Below are 13,903 nucleotides of genomic sequence, written 5' to 3'. Positions count from 1 at the left end.
CAGAATGAACTGACGTTTCTGAGCTAGACCAGGTGTCCAGGTAAGGCTGGGTCATGCAGCTGTCTTGTGTTTCAGAGTCAGGTTGAGTTTTAAGGCAGGGCTTGGTCATAAAGCTGGCCTGGCTTCCAGAACTAGGATTGATTTCAGAGCTGGGGTGGCTCTTAAAACTTGTCTGGGTTCCTAAACTCGACTTTATATCAGAGCTCAGCTTAGCCTCAGAGCTGTCCTGGGTTCTGGAGGAGAGCTGAGTTCCGGAACTGAGCTGGGTTCTGGAACTGAGTTGGGTTCTGGAGCTGGGTTGTATCTCAGAACTGGATGGGGTTCTGGTGATGAACTGGGCCTCAGAGCTGGGCTGGGTTCTAGAAGAGGGCTGGGTCCCAGATCTGGGCTTGGTCTCTGAGCTGACCTGGGTTTTGGAGCTGAGCTGGGTTTTGGAGCAGAGCTGGGTCTCAGATCTGGGCTTCTGGGCTCTGGAGCAGGGCTGGGCTTCAGGAACTGGCCAGGAGGGCTGGGGCAGGGGGCTGGGCTCCGGGCTGGGGCTGCGCTCGGCCCCGGGGCAGACTAGCCACAGGCCTCCCTTGCCTCGCCGATGGCGGCCCACACCTCCACCACAAACTCGTCCGGGAAGGCGAACTCGCCCAAGACGGAGTCTAAATGGCGTGCAAACTCCTGGACGCTCACTGTCTTCTTGGACGTCTCCACCATGGTGGACGCTGCAGGTCGAGCCGAGGGGAAGTGGGTAAGGGTGCTCCCCGGGGGACCCCAACTTCCCCCGGGACCCCTGCCTCCTCCCGGTGGGCTGTCCTCCCCCCAGGGTCCAGCCGGCTTACCCTGGCCCCTTACCCAGCTCTGGGTCCCGAATGCCCATGTAACTCTCCAGTAGGTCATCCACCCTCCGAGATGCCTCCTCCTCAAATTCACTGGGCTGGGAGCGTAGGGAGCAAAGCAGAGGGTCAGAAGCCTGGGATCCCTCCAGCCCAGCCCCCTCCCCAGTCCCCCACTCCTTAGGTGACAGCAGACTGGGACCTCCTGTGAGTCAATGCTTCTGGTCCCATTTTGCAGGTGGGGAAACTGAGGCTGGGCAAAGGAGAGAGTCTTACCCAAGGTCACGCTGAGTCAGTGGTAGAACTCTAGGTGCAAGGGCCCTGAAGGGCTCCCCTCCACTCACCACTTCCTCCACGGTGGCAGCCCCCCCAGACCGAAGCCGTAGGGTCTCCCTCCCGCTGCTGACTTTTGCCTCCACGGGGCATTTGCTGCTCCGGCTCCTCTGGCTGATCATATCTGGAGGGGACAGAATGAGAGAGCTGCATATGTTCTGGTTGAATCACCAGCTGAGCCCTTCTAGAACCTTCCTACCCTTCAAAGCCCTCCTTATGTCCATGGGCGAATCCTCAGAGTCCCTGCTTGACAACCCTTTCTTTCCTCAAACTTCTCTCCTCCTCTCAAGATGAGTTTCTCTGGAAGAGACTGCTTAAGATTCTCCTTGTGGCCAGAAGGTCAATCTAGAAAGCTCCTTGTTCTAGAATTGGCTCTTCCTAACCTATTCACGGCTCTCAGAGTTCATTGTCATGCTCCAGAGCAGATCTAGAACCCCATCCTGTTGCACTTTCCTGGGACCTCCCTCCAAATGTGCCAGACCATTTCTAGAACCTCTTGTTCTGGGGCAGTGTGACTCAGAGGGCCAGTCCATGATGACATAAGAAGGCTGCACCAGAATGGAAATTGGCATCCTGCTTCCTTCCTCGAGAAAGTCTACCTATGGGAAAAAATCGACTGCTGAACTAAACAAGGTAATCTACACTCTAGATCAAGGTTCTCAACCCAGTTGGCGCAGGGGACCGGGGTGGGGGGAGGGAGTGTGACTTTGCCCCCCAGGTGGCATTGACAATACCTAGAGACATTTTTGATTGTTACAATTCGGGGAAGCCACTGGCTCCTGTAAGGTCAAAGCCAAGGATGCTGTTCGAAACCCAACAGTGCTCAGGATGGCCCCACGACAAAGAATCATCCAGCCCCAAATGTCAGTAGTGCTGAGGTTGAGAATCCCTGCTCTACGGTGACCTCCTTATCTCATCTGTGGACCAGTCATAGACTTCTCTTTGAAAAGCACCATTCTAGAACTCCCTTCGAAAGCCACTCTCTAGAACTCACCAGAGCCTCCTAGCAGTACTTTTTTTTTTTTTTTAATATTTATTTGGATGTGTCAAGTCTTAGTTGCTGCTTGCCGGTGCCTCAGTTGCAGCATACAGGCTCCTTAGTTGTGACATGAGAACTCTTAGTTGCAGCATGCCTGTGGGATCTGGTTCTCTGACCAGGGATCAAACCCCAGCCTCCTGCACTGCGAGCGCGGAGTCTTATCCTCTGCACCACCAGGGAAGTCCCCATAGCAGTACTTTAAAAGCTCCCAGCCAGGTGACAAAATAGATCCAGACACCTCCTCATCCTTTCCCAATCTTCCCAAGCCTCCTCCGACTCCCATGCCGGGACCAACTCTATAACAATCTAGAAACGGCCCCCCTGTTCCCCGTACAGTGCCAGAAGCTCCCTGTCCTGTCACCAGAGGCATCTAGAACCTTCCATCCTGTCCCATCCCCCCACCCTTCATCACCCCGTACATCTGGAGAACATATTTCTAGAAGGGCTTCCCCCACCCCTCCAGCCCGCCCCCCGCTCCAGCCCCAGGTGGCCCTCACCAAAGGCTCTCTTGGGCTGCACCAGGCGCAGGGTGAAGGGCTGCGACTTGGGCAGCTCCCGTAGCATCTTGGCCACCTCGTAGTGCCGGCAGCCAACGATCGAGTGGTCGTTGATGGCCTCGATGCTGTCGCCCACGCACACCGCCTCGATCCGGTTGATGATGCTGCCTTCCTTGATCCTCTGCAGGGACCCGGAGTCACTCACAGGGCCACCCCAGCCACCCCACTCAGGTCCCCAGGGCCCGCTCACACCAGAGTCGGGCAGAGAGGGGCACCCGGGAAGACACCCGCCCCCCCGCCCCGGGCACCTTGATGAAGGCATAGCCGGCCCCGTTGTCGGTGATGGTCAGTCCCAGGGCGTCCTCGGTCTTAGTGACCTCCACCTCCTTGGTCTCGCCGCGCACGTGCGCAAAGATAAAGTCCTCCAACCCTATCTGGCCGCCCAGGAGTTTCTGCATGTCCACTTTATGGCTGTTTAAGGTGCAGAATAAGATCTGTCCGGGCGGGGGGTGGGGGAGCCCAAAATTAACGACGGACCTCATCCCCCACCGCCTGCGCAGAACAACCCGGGGATGGGCTCGGGGGCCTGCTAGCGAAACCGAGGCACAAAGAGGCATGAAACTGGCCCAAGTCATCCCCCACCGGGATCCCAGTCACGTGTAACCGCAGGGTATGGGATCCTCAGAATGGGGTGGGAGGCGAGGAGACTGGGAGCCCCAGAATGGGGAGCAGGGTGAGAAGGAGGCTGCGGGCAGGAGGACGCCCCCTCTCCCACCCCCACCCCCCACCCCCGACTTCCACTTTTAACCGTTTGGTGCCCTGTCACCCCCAGACCATCTTTTAAAGCGGTTCTAAATCTGCTGGCGCCCCCTGGAGGCTGCGAGGCGCACCTACAGCCCAGCCCCTGACCCCCGCGGCCTCCGACTTCTCACCTGCAAGGGGGCTGTCTGGAACCCCAGCCTCCAGCCGCACCCAGAAGACAAAGGCGCCTGCCTGAGGGCTGGGGTCCTCTCCTAGCTGGGTGGCCCAGTGTTTTCCTGGACGGTCTAAGGATCCAGGGATCCTAAGACCTGCTCATCTTTTCCGCAGGGCGTGTAAAAGAGGTCCCCGGGGTATGGGTACCCCGGGATGCGAGAGGGGTGTCTCTGAGTTCTGGAGATCGAGTCCCCTCCACCTGGAGATGGGGCGTCTGTGACCGGTCCCGACGTCCAGGGTCCACCCCTACCCCCCGATCGGCCGATGGGCCTCGGGTGCTGGGGGCCCGGGGGCCTCACCTCGGTGGGCGCGATCCCGAAGGCCTCGGCGATCTTGGCGTAGAGCTCGCGGACGTTGGTGAAGCCCTCGATCTTGCCGGTGGGGCTGCCGTGCGCCAGCTGCGTGCGGAAGACGAGGCGCGGGCGGGTGCGGGGAGCGGCTGGGGTGGGGGACGCGGCCGCCGGCTCGGCGGGCGAGGGCGAGGGCGGGGGCGGGGGCGGGGGCGCGGGCAGGCGCGGGGCCTCGGCCCCCCGGGGCTCGCGGGCCGCTGTGGTCTCCATGGCAGGAGGAGCTCGGCCACCGGGGCCACCCGCCACGGCCGGATCCGCCGCTTCCTGCAGCCTCCCCTCCCCCGGCCCAGGGCGCGACAGCCGAGCCTCCAGGGTAAGGGGATCCGGGAACCCGAGCCTCCCGGGAAGGCGACACCGCGGGGGGGGGGGGGGGTGGTGACAGGCCCCAGGTGTCCCGGCCCTGCCAGGGCCAGCTGTGCCCTCCCTGGAGAGTGGGGGGGAGAAATAAGGATGCGGTATCTGCGGGTGCCCGGGCTCTCACTCTCTGCTGGGCACATGCATTTAAGTCTTGCAACAACTACATAAGGTGGGGAGGACCCTTACCCTGGTGTACACTGAGCGACGTGTGTCCATCCTCTGCCCACAGCCCTCCAGGGCTCCCATCTCCCTTGAGGTAAAAGCTCAAGTCCTCCCCAGGGCCCACAAGGCCCTGTCCTCCCCTCATCCCTCTCTCCCCTCTGCTCCAGACACACAGGCCTCCTCACTGTTCATTCAACACAGGAAGCACAGTCCTGCCCCAGGACCTTTGCACAGGCTGCACAGCTATGCCTGGAACATCTCCCAGATCTCCAAGTGGTTCACTTCCTCACCTTCTTCAGCTCTTGGCTCAGATGTCACCTCCTCTCAACACCTCCCAATCTGTCTTTCTGGCTTTTTTCCTCCCGAGCACTGAACACGACCTGACATAGCAGATCTTTTGTTTATTCATCTTGTGTTTCCTCTGTCTCCTCAGCTGGAATGTCAGCTCTAGGAGGGCAGGAATTCTGGTCTCTTTTGTCCCCTGCTGTATGCCGGCACGCAGTGGGCATATTGGGTTACAGATAAAGAAGGAGGTTCGGGGCCCCAGGAGACCTCAGTCAGAATCCCCTGGGAGCACATCTAGGTATCACCACCAGGAATGCTGGTTGGCTCAATGAACAGCAGTGGAATGCGACACAGCAGCTCAAAAGAGGGGCCTCTTGCCGTGGAATAATCTCAGAAACAAAGCATTGATGGCAATAGGCAAGTTGTGGAAGGTTTCAAGTGATGTGAGAAAATTTATGGGGCTTCCCTGGTAGTGTAATGGTTAAGAATCCGCCTGCCAATGCAGGGGACACCCGTTCGATGCCTGGTCCGGGAAGATCCCACATGCTGCGGAGGAACTAAGCGTGAGCGCCACAACTACTGAGCCTGCGCTCTAGAGCTCACGGGCCACAACTACTGAGCCTGCCCGCACTGCAACTACTGAACCCCACGCACCTACAGCCTGTGCTCCACAAGAGAAGCCACTGCAATGAGAAGCCCACGCACCGCACCGAAGACGAGCCCCCACCTGCTGGCTGCAACTAGAGAAAGCCCGCGTGCAGCAACAAAGACCCAATGCAGCCAAAAATAAATTTAAAAATAAATTTAAAAAAAAAGAAAATTTATGTAAAGTTTAAAACAATGCAAAACAGGATAGACACCAATACACAGATGAGCCTTGAAATCATGACACTCATTGAAAGAAGGCAGATTACAAAGGCCACATAGCATGTGATACTATTTAGATGAAGTGTCCAGAGCAGGCACATCCATGGGGACAGAGAGTGGATGCCAGGGGATGGGGGAGGGGAGGATGGGGAGTGGTGGTTAACGGGAGAGGGGATTTGTTTTGGGGGTGATAAAAGTGTTCTGGAATTAGGTGGTGCTGGCGGTTGCACAACTTCGTGACTATACTAGCAACCACAGAATCGTACACTTTCAAACCTTTAGAAAACGAACTAAAAAAAAAAATCCATCAAAATGGTACTCTGGTGGAAAGACATCTTTCTGTGCTAAAAGTAGGTAAAGACCTGCCCGGGAATGGTAAACTTCACATTTGGGATGAGGGTACAGTGCCGGGAGGGTGGGGGGAGACGAGGGAGCACACCCTTGGAGGGGACAATACCCAGTTTTTCGAGTCTCCTGGGGTGGCATAACAAAGCACCACCAGCTGGGTGGCTTAAAAACAATAGAAACTGGGACTTCCCTGGTGGTCCAGTGGTTAAGACTCTGCCTTCCAATGCAGGGGGTGTGGTTTTGATCCCTGGTCAGAGAGCTAAGATCCCACATGCCTTGCTGCCAAAAACCTAAAACAGAAGCAACATTGTAACAAATTCAATAACGTCTTTAAAAAATGGTCCACATCAAAATAATCTTTAAACAAACAAACAGAAATTTATTCTCTCAGTTCTGGAGGCTAGAAATCAGCAAGACCAGGCTCCCCTGACACCCTCGGGGGCATCCTTCCGGCCCCTCCCAGCTTCTGTTGGTGCCCGACCATCCTTGGCATTCCTTGAAGGCACACTTTGCTCTAGTGTCTGCCTCTGATGTCACATGGCTGGCTCCTCTCTGAGTCTGTGTCCAAATCTTTATCTTCTTATAAGGACACTAGTCATATTGGATTAGAGCCCCTCCCCACCAAGATGACCTCATCGTAACTAATTATATCTGCAGTGACCTTATTGCCAAATAAGGTGGCGTTCTGAAGTTCTAGGGGTTACGGCTTCAAGATTTTCTTTGGAGGGGACAAAATTCAGCTGATAACATCAGTGTTGGCCAAATTCCTCTCCAGAATTCTTAGGCTGTCTCCAATCTTCCGTGAAAGACTGAAGTCTCTGAGAAGGTTTCCTGAGAAGTTGAGCATAGAATCTCCATCTGACCCAGCAAGTCTGCTCCTCTGGATCTACCCAGGAGAAGCGAGCGCAGGAGTTCAAACTATACATGCCTGTTTGCAGCACAATTCACAACAGCCAAAAAGTGAAAACCAACCTAAATGGCCATCTACAGATGATGGATAAACAAAACGTGGTCCGTCCACGCAATGGAATATTACTCAGCCAGAAAAAGGGATGAAGCCCTGACACTTTTTACAACATGGATGAACCTTGAGGACATGATGCTCAGGGAGAGAAGCCAGACACAGAAGGACACATGGTGTGTGATTCCATTTATGTGAAACGTCAAGAACAGGTAAATCCAGACACAGAAACTAGATTTGAGGGACTTCCCTAGCAGTCCAGTGGTGAAGACTCTGTCCTTCCAATGCAAGGGGCGTGGGTTCGATCCCTGGTCAGGGAACTAAGATTCCACATGCTGTGTTGTGTGGCCAAAAAAGAAAAGAAAAAGGGGGGGGGGGGATTCCTGGTTGCCACGGGCTGGGGAGGGTAGGCTTGAGACCCCAACAGAGGGTTCTGGCCTGTTTACCTCCAAAAAAACACACACTAGGGCTTCCTAGGTGGCGCAGTGGTTAAGAATCCGCCTACCAATGCAGGGGACAGGGGTTCGATCCCTGCTCCAGGAAGATCCCACATGCCATTGAGCAACTAAGCCCATGTGCCTTTAAAAAATAATAATAATTTTTAAAAAACCAACAAAAAGACCCCCCACACACATTCACAAGCTTGAAATTCAAATTCCATTTTTATTTAAAAAGTCTGGATTGAGCAGTGGCAAAGGGGCCGCCTCCACGGGGGTCCCTTAGCTGGATGAGGGTGGGGTGGTCAGTACCAGCCTCCCCCCATTCTGGGGTGCAGGAATGTGAGCGTGACATGTAGAGAGCCCCGCCCGGAGTGTGAGTGTGTCCCTGCAGCAGATGTGCCTGCCCGTGTGGGCACTTAGGGTGACACCTGCCAGGCAGGAGCCCCAGTGTGTCAGGTGTGGGTTCTCTCTGCCCTGTGTCTGGGGGCTGGAGAGCAGGTGTAGAGTGTGCAACTCTCCCCACACTGGGTGTGTGAGTGGCTGTGGGTCTGCTCGGGTCCCGGGTTCCGCTGCCCGCACGTGGTGTTCCCACGTCCGTGTAGTGTGACGGGCCCTGTGAGTCGAGCAGGCCTCACTGGGCCCTGGGGAGGCCCTATGTGTGCTGTGCATGGTGGGTGATTTTTCTGGGTTGGGGTGCGGGGGAGACTGAAAGCTAGAGGGATGCTGTAGAAATTTAACTTTAGGGGGGCTGGAGCCCCCAAGGTGCAGGATCGGGTCTGGCCCCAAAGGATGGCCCCCCCACCCCTCCTCCATGGGGTGGGGGTGAGGGTGGGGGAGGGGCTGTGACCGGAGCTTGGTCTTCTCTGGATCCGTGGGGCGGCCGACACCCTCATAGATGCTCACTGTGACAGAAGAGACGAGATTCGTGATGCGGGACACCCGTCATCTCTCAGCCCCCACCCCCATCCTGAGGTACCCTAGAGGACAGCCCCCTCTGGGGGGGGGGAGGGGGCCTGGAGTTGATCCCACCTATCCTGGGCAGCTGGGAGCCACCCAGAAAAACCCACTGAGAAGCTCTGGGGAAGCTTGGGTCCCCGGGGCCAGGAGGTGCGGGCAGATCCCCCCAACAGCATTTAATAGCGTACCAGGCCGAAGCAGCGCCCCCCAGTGGCTAGGCCATTAGCCACCTGCATCAAACCAGCCCCACCTGGTAGATCTCGCAAGGGCTGTAGCCTCGGAAAAAGATCTGGCAGCCAGATAACACTCGGCAGCGCCCACAGACCCCAGAAACCCCGCTGGGGGCCTAAAGCTAATCCGTCTCCAGGTCCGATCTAGCCTGAGGCGGCCCCTACGCCGGGCCGCCCCAGCTGCGCTGAACGGGCCCGGGGAGGCAGGGTGCGGGATGGGAGGCACACCTGCCCGGGAACACACCTGGCGACCTGGGCCAGGATCTCCTTGATGCGGACGATGAGCTTCTCGTGCTGGGCGGGGTCGCGCTCGATGGCGCCGTGCAGCCGCGCCATGTAGAAGTCCAGGGTGCTGAGGGTGGGCGTCTCGCCTGTGCCTGGGGAGGCGGGGCATCCGTCAGCCGAGCCCAGCGCGGGAGTCACCGCGGCGGGGGCTCCACCGAGGCAGAGGTCAGAGGGTGGGGGTCTGTAGGGCCGGGGTCCTGGGGAGGGGGCCACGGGCGCGCGTCCGTGGGGTCGGGTGGGCGCGGTGGGGACGCCTGGACCCGAGGAAATCAAGGTTGGCTGTGGCAGGGGTCAGACGATGGACTTTGGAGACGGCGGGGTCGTGATGGGGGAGGAGGGATGCGGGGGCTAGTGGGGGAGGGGAAGTTGGCCTAGGTCAGAGGAAAGTACGCTGAAGGCGGGCATGGGGGGAGGGGCTAGAGCCGGGGCGCGAGGGCCAGTGTGGGCGGGGCTGGCGCCCGCAGGGTTCGATGAGGGCGGGGCAGCGGGGCGGGAGGGGCTCAGCAGGGGCGCGGCGTCGGGGAAGGGAGGTGAGGGTCGAGTAGAGACCCGCCGGGGTTGTTGAGGGGGTAGGCGCTCGCGGAGCGGGGCCAGAGGGGACGCGACTCGCGGTGGCCGGGGCGGAGCCCGACGCAGTCGGGGGCGGAGTTAGTGGGACGGGACTCGCGGGGTGGGCTGGAGGGGCGTGGCCATGGCGGATGGGGCGGGGCTAGGTGGTTGCGGGGGGCCTCCGCACCCGGCACAGGCAGCGAGGCGAAGCTGGCGGTGAGCGCCTGGCGCACCGCCTGGAGCTGCTGCTGCAGCGCCAGCGTCCGCCGCTCCTCCAGCGCCAGCTCCTGCTCCAGGCGCTCGCGCGCGCTGCTCATGCTCTGCGTGTGCCTCTGCAGCACCGCGTTCTGCTCCTCGAAGGCCACGTTCATCTTCCGCAGGCGCCGCAGCTCCGCCTCCCGCGCTGCAGGCGGGGAGCCGGGTCAGGGCCTGGCGCCTCCCCGCCTTCCCTCTGCCGCCTGCCCTCGAAGCCCCGAGCTGTGACCTATGCCAGGCCGCCTGTGACTGCTCTGCCGCCAGCCCCACACCTCAGCTCTCCGGGCTACGTGGGCAAAAGAGGAAGGCACCCAACTGCCTCCCGCCTGGGCGCCCTCTTGGCCCAACCCTTGCTTCAAGAAACCCTGCTCAGCACTCACCTTTGTTTTGGTCCAAGAACTCTTCAGTGAAGATGGGGACGTCGAAAGTGGAGAAGCCGTCACAGTCCCCACCCTGTGACAATAGGACAAGATGGCAATTTGGGGGGGTAGGGGGCAGCCAAGCCCCCTCTGGGACATCCCCCACGCTTGGGAGGGTCTCCTCAGGCCACCTGGGTCAGAGTCCATTTAACAGCCTTCCCACTGTGTGGCTGCCCAGTCTCTGGACACGTCTGGACCAGGCGCTCACTTCATCCCATGAGCAGATGGTCCTCGCTCATCCAGGGGTCTATATCCCTCCAGACCTTTCTCGCCCAGGTGTTCTCCTTGGAGGAGGGATGCTTACCTTGTGTCCATTCAGAAGGGTATTCATGAGCCCGGAGCCAGAGTCCTCTGGTTGGGGAGGGAGGAGGGCAGGGTTAGCCTCCCAGGTCTCCTCTGACCCCATGCTTTACTTTGCACATGCTGTTCCCCCTGCCTGGAATACCGTCTTCCCCCTCTCCTAGTCAGTGCTACTCATCCTGGGTCAAGGTCCCCCCCTGGCCCCCTCCTCCCACCCCCGTATCTGTGTGTGCCCCATCTCAGCGCTGCTCAGCCCTGTTCACTGACAACTGTCTGCTTATGGATGTCTCATTCCCACGGGACCGTCAGAGCCCCTTGGAGGGGTGGCGGTGGGTCTGCCTGCGTCACCTGTCTCAGAGCAGGCGCTCAGCTGCCTGGGGGCCGGGGCCCTCCGCACCTTTCTTGATCTTCTTTTCCTGGATCTTCTCCGCGCACATCTTGTAGGCTTCCGACTGCTGGTACGCCCTCAGCTCCTTCATGTACTGCTGCTTCTCCCGCTCCGCCTCGTCCAAGTACCGCTGGCGAGGGCAGCATGAGAAGGCTTGGCCCAGCCCAGGGACGGGGGCGGCGTCGAAGGCCAAGACCCTGTCTCCATCCTTCAGCTCACGGTGCTGCCCCTCCCCACAGCACCCTACTGCCCTCCAGACAAAACCCCGGCCTTCAGGCTGCTGCTCAGGCCACCTCCCACCTCCCTGACCTTACCTACCTCACCCCATTTCCAGCCTTTATAAACCACGCCCTGGTGTCTGAATGTCTGCAGACTCCCACCTCCAGGCTGGACTGCCCTCCGAACCCATTTTGTTTGTTGAAATCCCACGTAAAGGGTGCTAGCTGGTGGTGTTTTTTGGTTATGCTTCCTTGACTTTCTGCAGTTTTAAAATTAATTACCAGGACTTAAAAACTAAGGTTTCTAACAAAAGTCCAGTCCCCATCCCTGCTTCTTTACTATAACGTCGTTTATTAAGTTTCATGTCTATTCCCGCCTATGCTACCTTCCCCTCCCTGCAACAAGCTGGAGAGAGCTAAATGGGTGGCCAATTCTCCAGACGGAACGAAGCACCCTCCACACCTGTTCCTTTGGGGTAAGTGGCTGCGGGTGGGTGTCTGAGTGGGTGGGGGGAGGTCAGTGGTCCCAAGCCATCCCCACCTGCTTCTCCGCCGGCTGCAGCTTACTCCACTCAGCTCCCAGCATCTTGGTGATCTCGGGAAAAGGCAGGTCCGGGTGGCGCGTCCGGATCTGCTCGCGCCGCTCGTTCAGGAAGCGCACGTAACCGGTGACAGGTGCCTTGGGCCCATTCGGCAGGATCTTCTTCCGCTTCTTGCCCTTGGGCCAGCCGCGCTTCTTCACAGGCTGCAGAACCCAGCAGCAACGTTGGGAGGGGCCTGGAGGGCTGGGGCTGGGCCCAGAGGGGAGGGGGGCGGGGCCCTGTAATACTTGGGCGGGGCCTAGCCACGAGGTAGAACCCAGAAGGCCTGGAAGTATGGCCTGGTCAAGGTTCAGGATTGGGAGAGTGGGCTTAGGGGAACCCTGGCCAGGGGTAAAGGGATCAGAGAGGTACTGGGGACGGAGGACCAGCCCAGGGATAGGGCTGGCTGGTGTTGTGGGCGTGGCCTAGATGTAGGCGTGGCTTCTGTATGGCCGCGATCCGGGGGCAGTGGGCGGGGCCTGGACTTAGAGTGGCAGTGGAGCTCTTGGGGGCGTGGTATCTGGCACCGGGCGGGGCTTCAGCAGCCAAAGGGAAATCTGGACTGTGGGCGGAGCCACAGCGAATTCAAATTGAGTTGGGGCGGAGCTTCAAGGCTAAGGGCCGCCGCCACCACCGTGCAGGGACTCTCACCTCCTCCTCGTGGGACCCCTTCTCTCCGGCCCGCGGGCCCTCGCCGCGCTCTTGCTTGACAGCCACCACGAAGCCACCATGCTGTCCTGGAGCCTTGCCACTCACTGGCCTGGAGCCACGGGAAGCCAGGGTCACCCCCACTCCCCATCCCCGACGGTGGAGTTGGTATTGATGGGCCTGAGTCCTCAGAGGAGGGCTCTCAGAGGGTCAGGATCCGGGGGCTGAGACAGGAGCACTGGGGGGGGGGGGGCACTGGGGGCCTGGGAGAGACTAGAGCCAGGGTCATCCCCCATCCCCCCACCTCCCACGACAGTAGAGCTGGCAGCTAGAGGACTGAGTTCTGGGAGCAGCCAGGGATCAGGATCAGAGGAGGTCAGGATCCGGGGTTCGGGCAGGAGCACTAGGGAAGGCCAGTAGGGGACCCCTGAAAGGGACTGGAGCCCGGAGGTTTGGGGGGCAGAAGCCCGTGGGGGCCCGAGGGGAAGGGCCTGCCCCAAGTCGGGGGAGTCAAGACCCTGGGGGGGCGGGGGTCGAGGAGCTCCAACGGGACGGGGTGGGGGCTAGGCTGGAGCCCCCAGTGGGCTGGGGGGAGGGGATGTCGCACTCACGCGGCGGCCGCGCCGGGCTGCTTGGGGCCGTGGGACATGGCCACTCCCGGCCGCACCTGGAACGTAGACGCGTGGCCGAGTGAGGGTCGCCGAAGCCGACGACGGCGGGGCCGGGCCGGGGAGCCCCGGAATGCCGGGTCCGAGGCGCCTGGGGGGGCCGGAACCGGGGGCGGGGAGGCCCTCGAGGGCGGGCGCCCCAGGGATCCTTTGTTGGGCGATCGCCCCCCAGGAGGCGCGGGTCCGCACACCCTCGGCCCGGGAGGGGCCCCGCCCCGGCCCCTGGACCCCAGCGCCCCCGCCCCCTCGCAGGGCCCCGAGTTCCGCGGCTGTTTTCACCTCCAAAGAAACTTTCCCGGACCTCTCTGCTGCTACGACGCTCCAACCAACCGCCGGGAGCCCGCCCCTGCCGCCCGCTCCGCCCTGCCCCGCCCCCGGCATGCTAATGACGGCCCGGCGAGCGGTAGCATTGGGTGTGCCCTTCCCCTGGGGCGTGACCATGCAGATGAAGGTCGGCGCGCCCGTAGGTGATTGGCTGGGGCGGCTGCTGCGCCGCGTGGGAGGTAAGCAGGGAAGGGGGCGGGCGGGTGCGTCAAGTTCGGCTGCGCTCGGCCGCTCTCGGGACCAATCAGGATGCTCTGAGGCATCGCCGGGCGGAGCCTCTTAAAGGGCCAGTAGGCCTGGCGCGGACTCCGCCTCCCCGTCTGAAGGCGAGACTCCCCGCCCCTGCAGGATCCGGGGACCAGTGCGGCCGAGTCGGGCCCCGCCCTAGTTGCCATGGGGACGGCGGCAGGTTGTCAGGGAAGGGGTTAAGGCGTTTCCGAGCAGCCCCTTACCCCACAGCAAAGTGGGACCTGTTCTTAGCAACCGTGGCAGGGAAATTTCCCGTTTATTGACTGGACTTGTAGTCCCCGACACCCCCGCCATGCCCCGCCCTGCTCTGAGCCGGGGCCCTCTGGATTCAGGGGCTACCCTCCTTCCTGTGAAGGGGCCTCGACTTTCCTTCCTGTGAAATGGGGACGTTGCA

The 13,903-nt window shown here is 60.3% G+C and overlaps 2 protein-coding genes and 1 pseudogene across 3 annotated transcripts; all 3 read right to left on the bottom strand.

The window, feature by feature from the left end:
- Positions 1-461: 461 nt before the first annotated feature.
- Positions 462-4,281, bottom strand: GIPC3 (GIPC PDZ domain containing family member 3). Its single transcript, XM_057709280.1, has 6 exons — positions 3,968-4,281; positions 3,002-3,187; positions 2,694-2,874; positions 1,169-1,281; positions 844-925; positions 462-713 (listed from the first exon to the last, which is right to left on the bottom strand). The coding sequence occupies exons 1-6, from the start codon at positions 4,226-4,228 to the stop codon at positions 562-564; spliced, it is 975 nt and encodes a 324-aa protein (XP_057565263.1). The 5' UTR covers positions 4,229-4,281; the 3' UTR covers positions 462-561.
- A 3,360-nt stretch (positions 4,282-7,641) lies between these two features.
- Positions 7,642-13,298, bottom strand: HMG20B (high mobility group 20B). 2 transcript variants are annotated; one of them, XM_057709943.1, is made up of 10 exons: positions 13,216-13,298; positions 12,880-12,935; positions 12,272-12,380; positions 11,581-11,784; positions 10,831-10,951; positions 10,438-10,484; positions 10,095-10,167; positions 9,647-9,862; positions 8,870-9,002; positions 7,642-8,340 (listed from the first exon to the last, which is right to left on the bottom strand). In XM_057709943.1, exons 2-10 carry the CDS (start codon positions 12,915-12,917, stop codon positions 8,328-8,330), a joined length of 954 nt encoding a protein of 317 aa, XP_057565926.1. In that variant the 5' UTR covers positions 12,918-12,935; positions 13,216-13,298; the 3' UTR covers positions 7,642-8,327. The 2 variants fall into 2 exon arrangements, with proteins under 2 accessions (XP_057565926.1, XP_057565927.1); XM_057709944.1 differs by lacking the exon at positions 13,216-13,298 and having other exon boundaries at positions 12,880-13,209.
- Positions 7,649-8,325, bottom strand: LOC130837205 (uncharacterized; annotated as a pseudogene).
- Positions 13,299-13,903: the final 605 nt, after the last annotated feature.

The sequence above is a fragment of the Hippopotamus amphibius genome, chromosome 15 (genome assembly GCF_030028045.1).
Source record: "Hippopotamus amphibius kiboko isolate mHipAmp2 chromosome 15, mHipAmp2.hap2, whole genome shotgun sequence".
Lineage (NCBI taxonomy): Eukaryota > Metazoa > Chordata > Mammalia > Artiodactyla > Hippopotamidae > Hippopotamus > Hippopotamus amphibius.
This window is presented reverse-complemented; position numbering and strand designations above follow the sequence as displayed.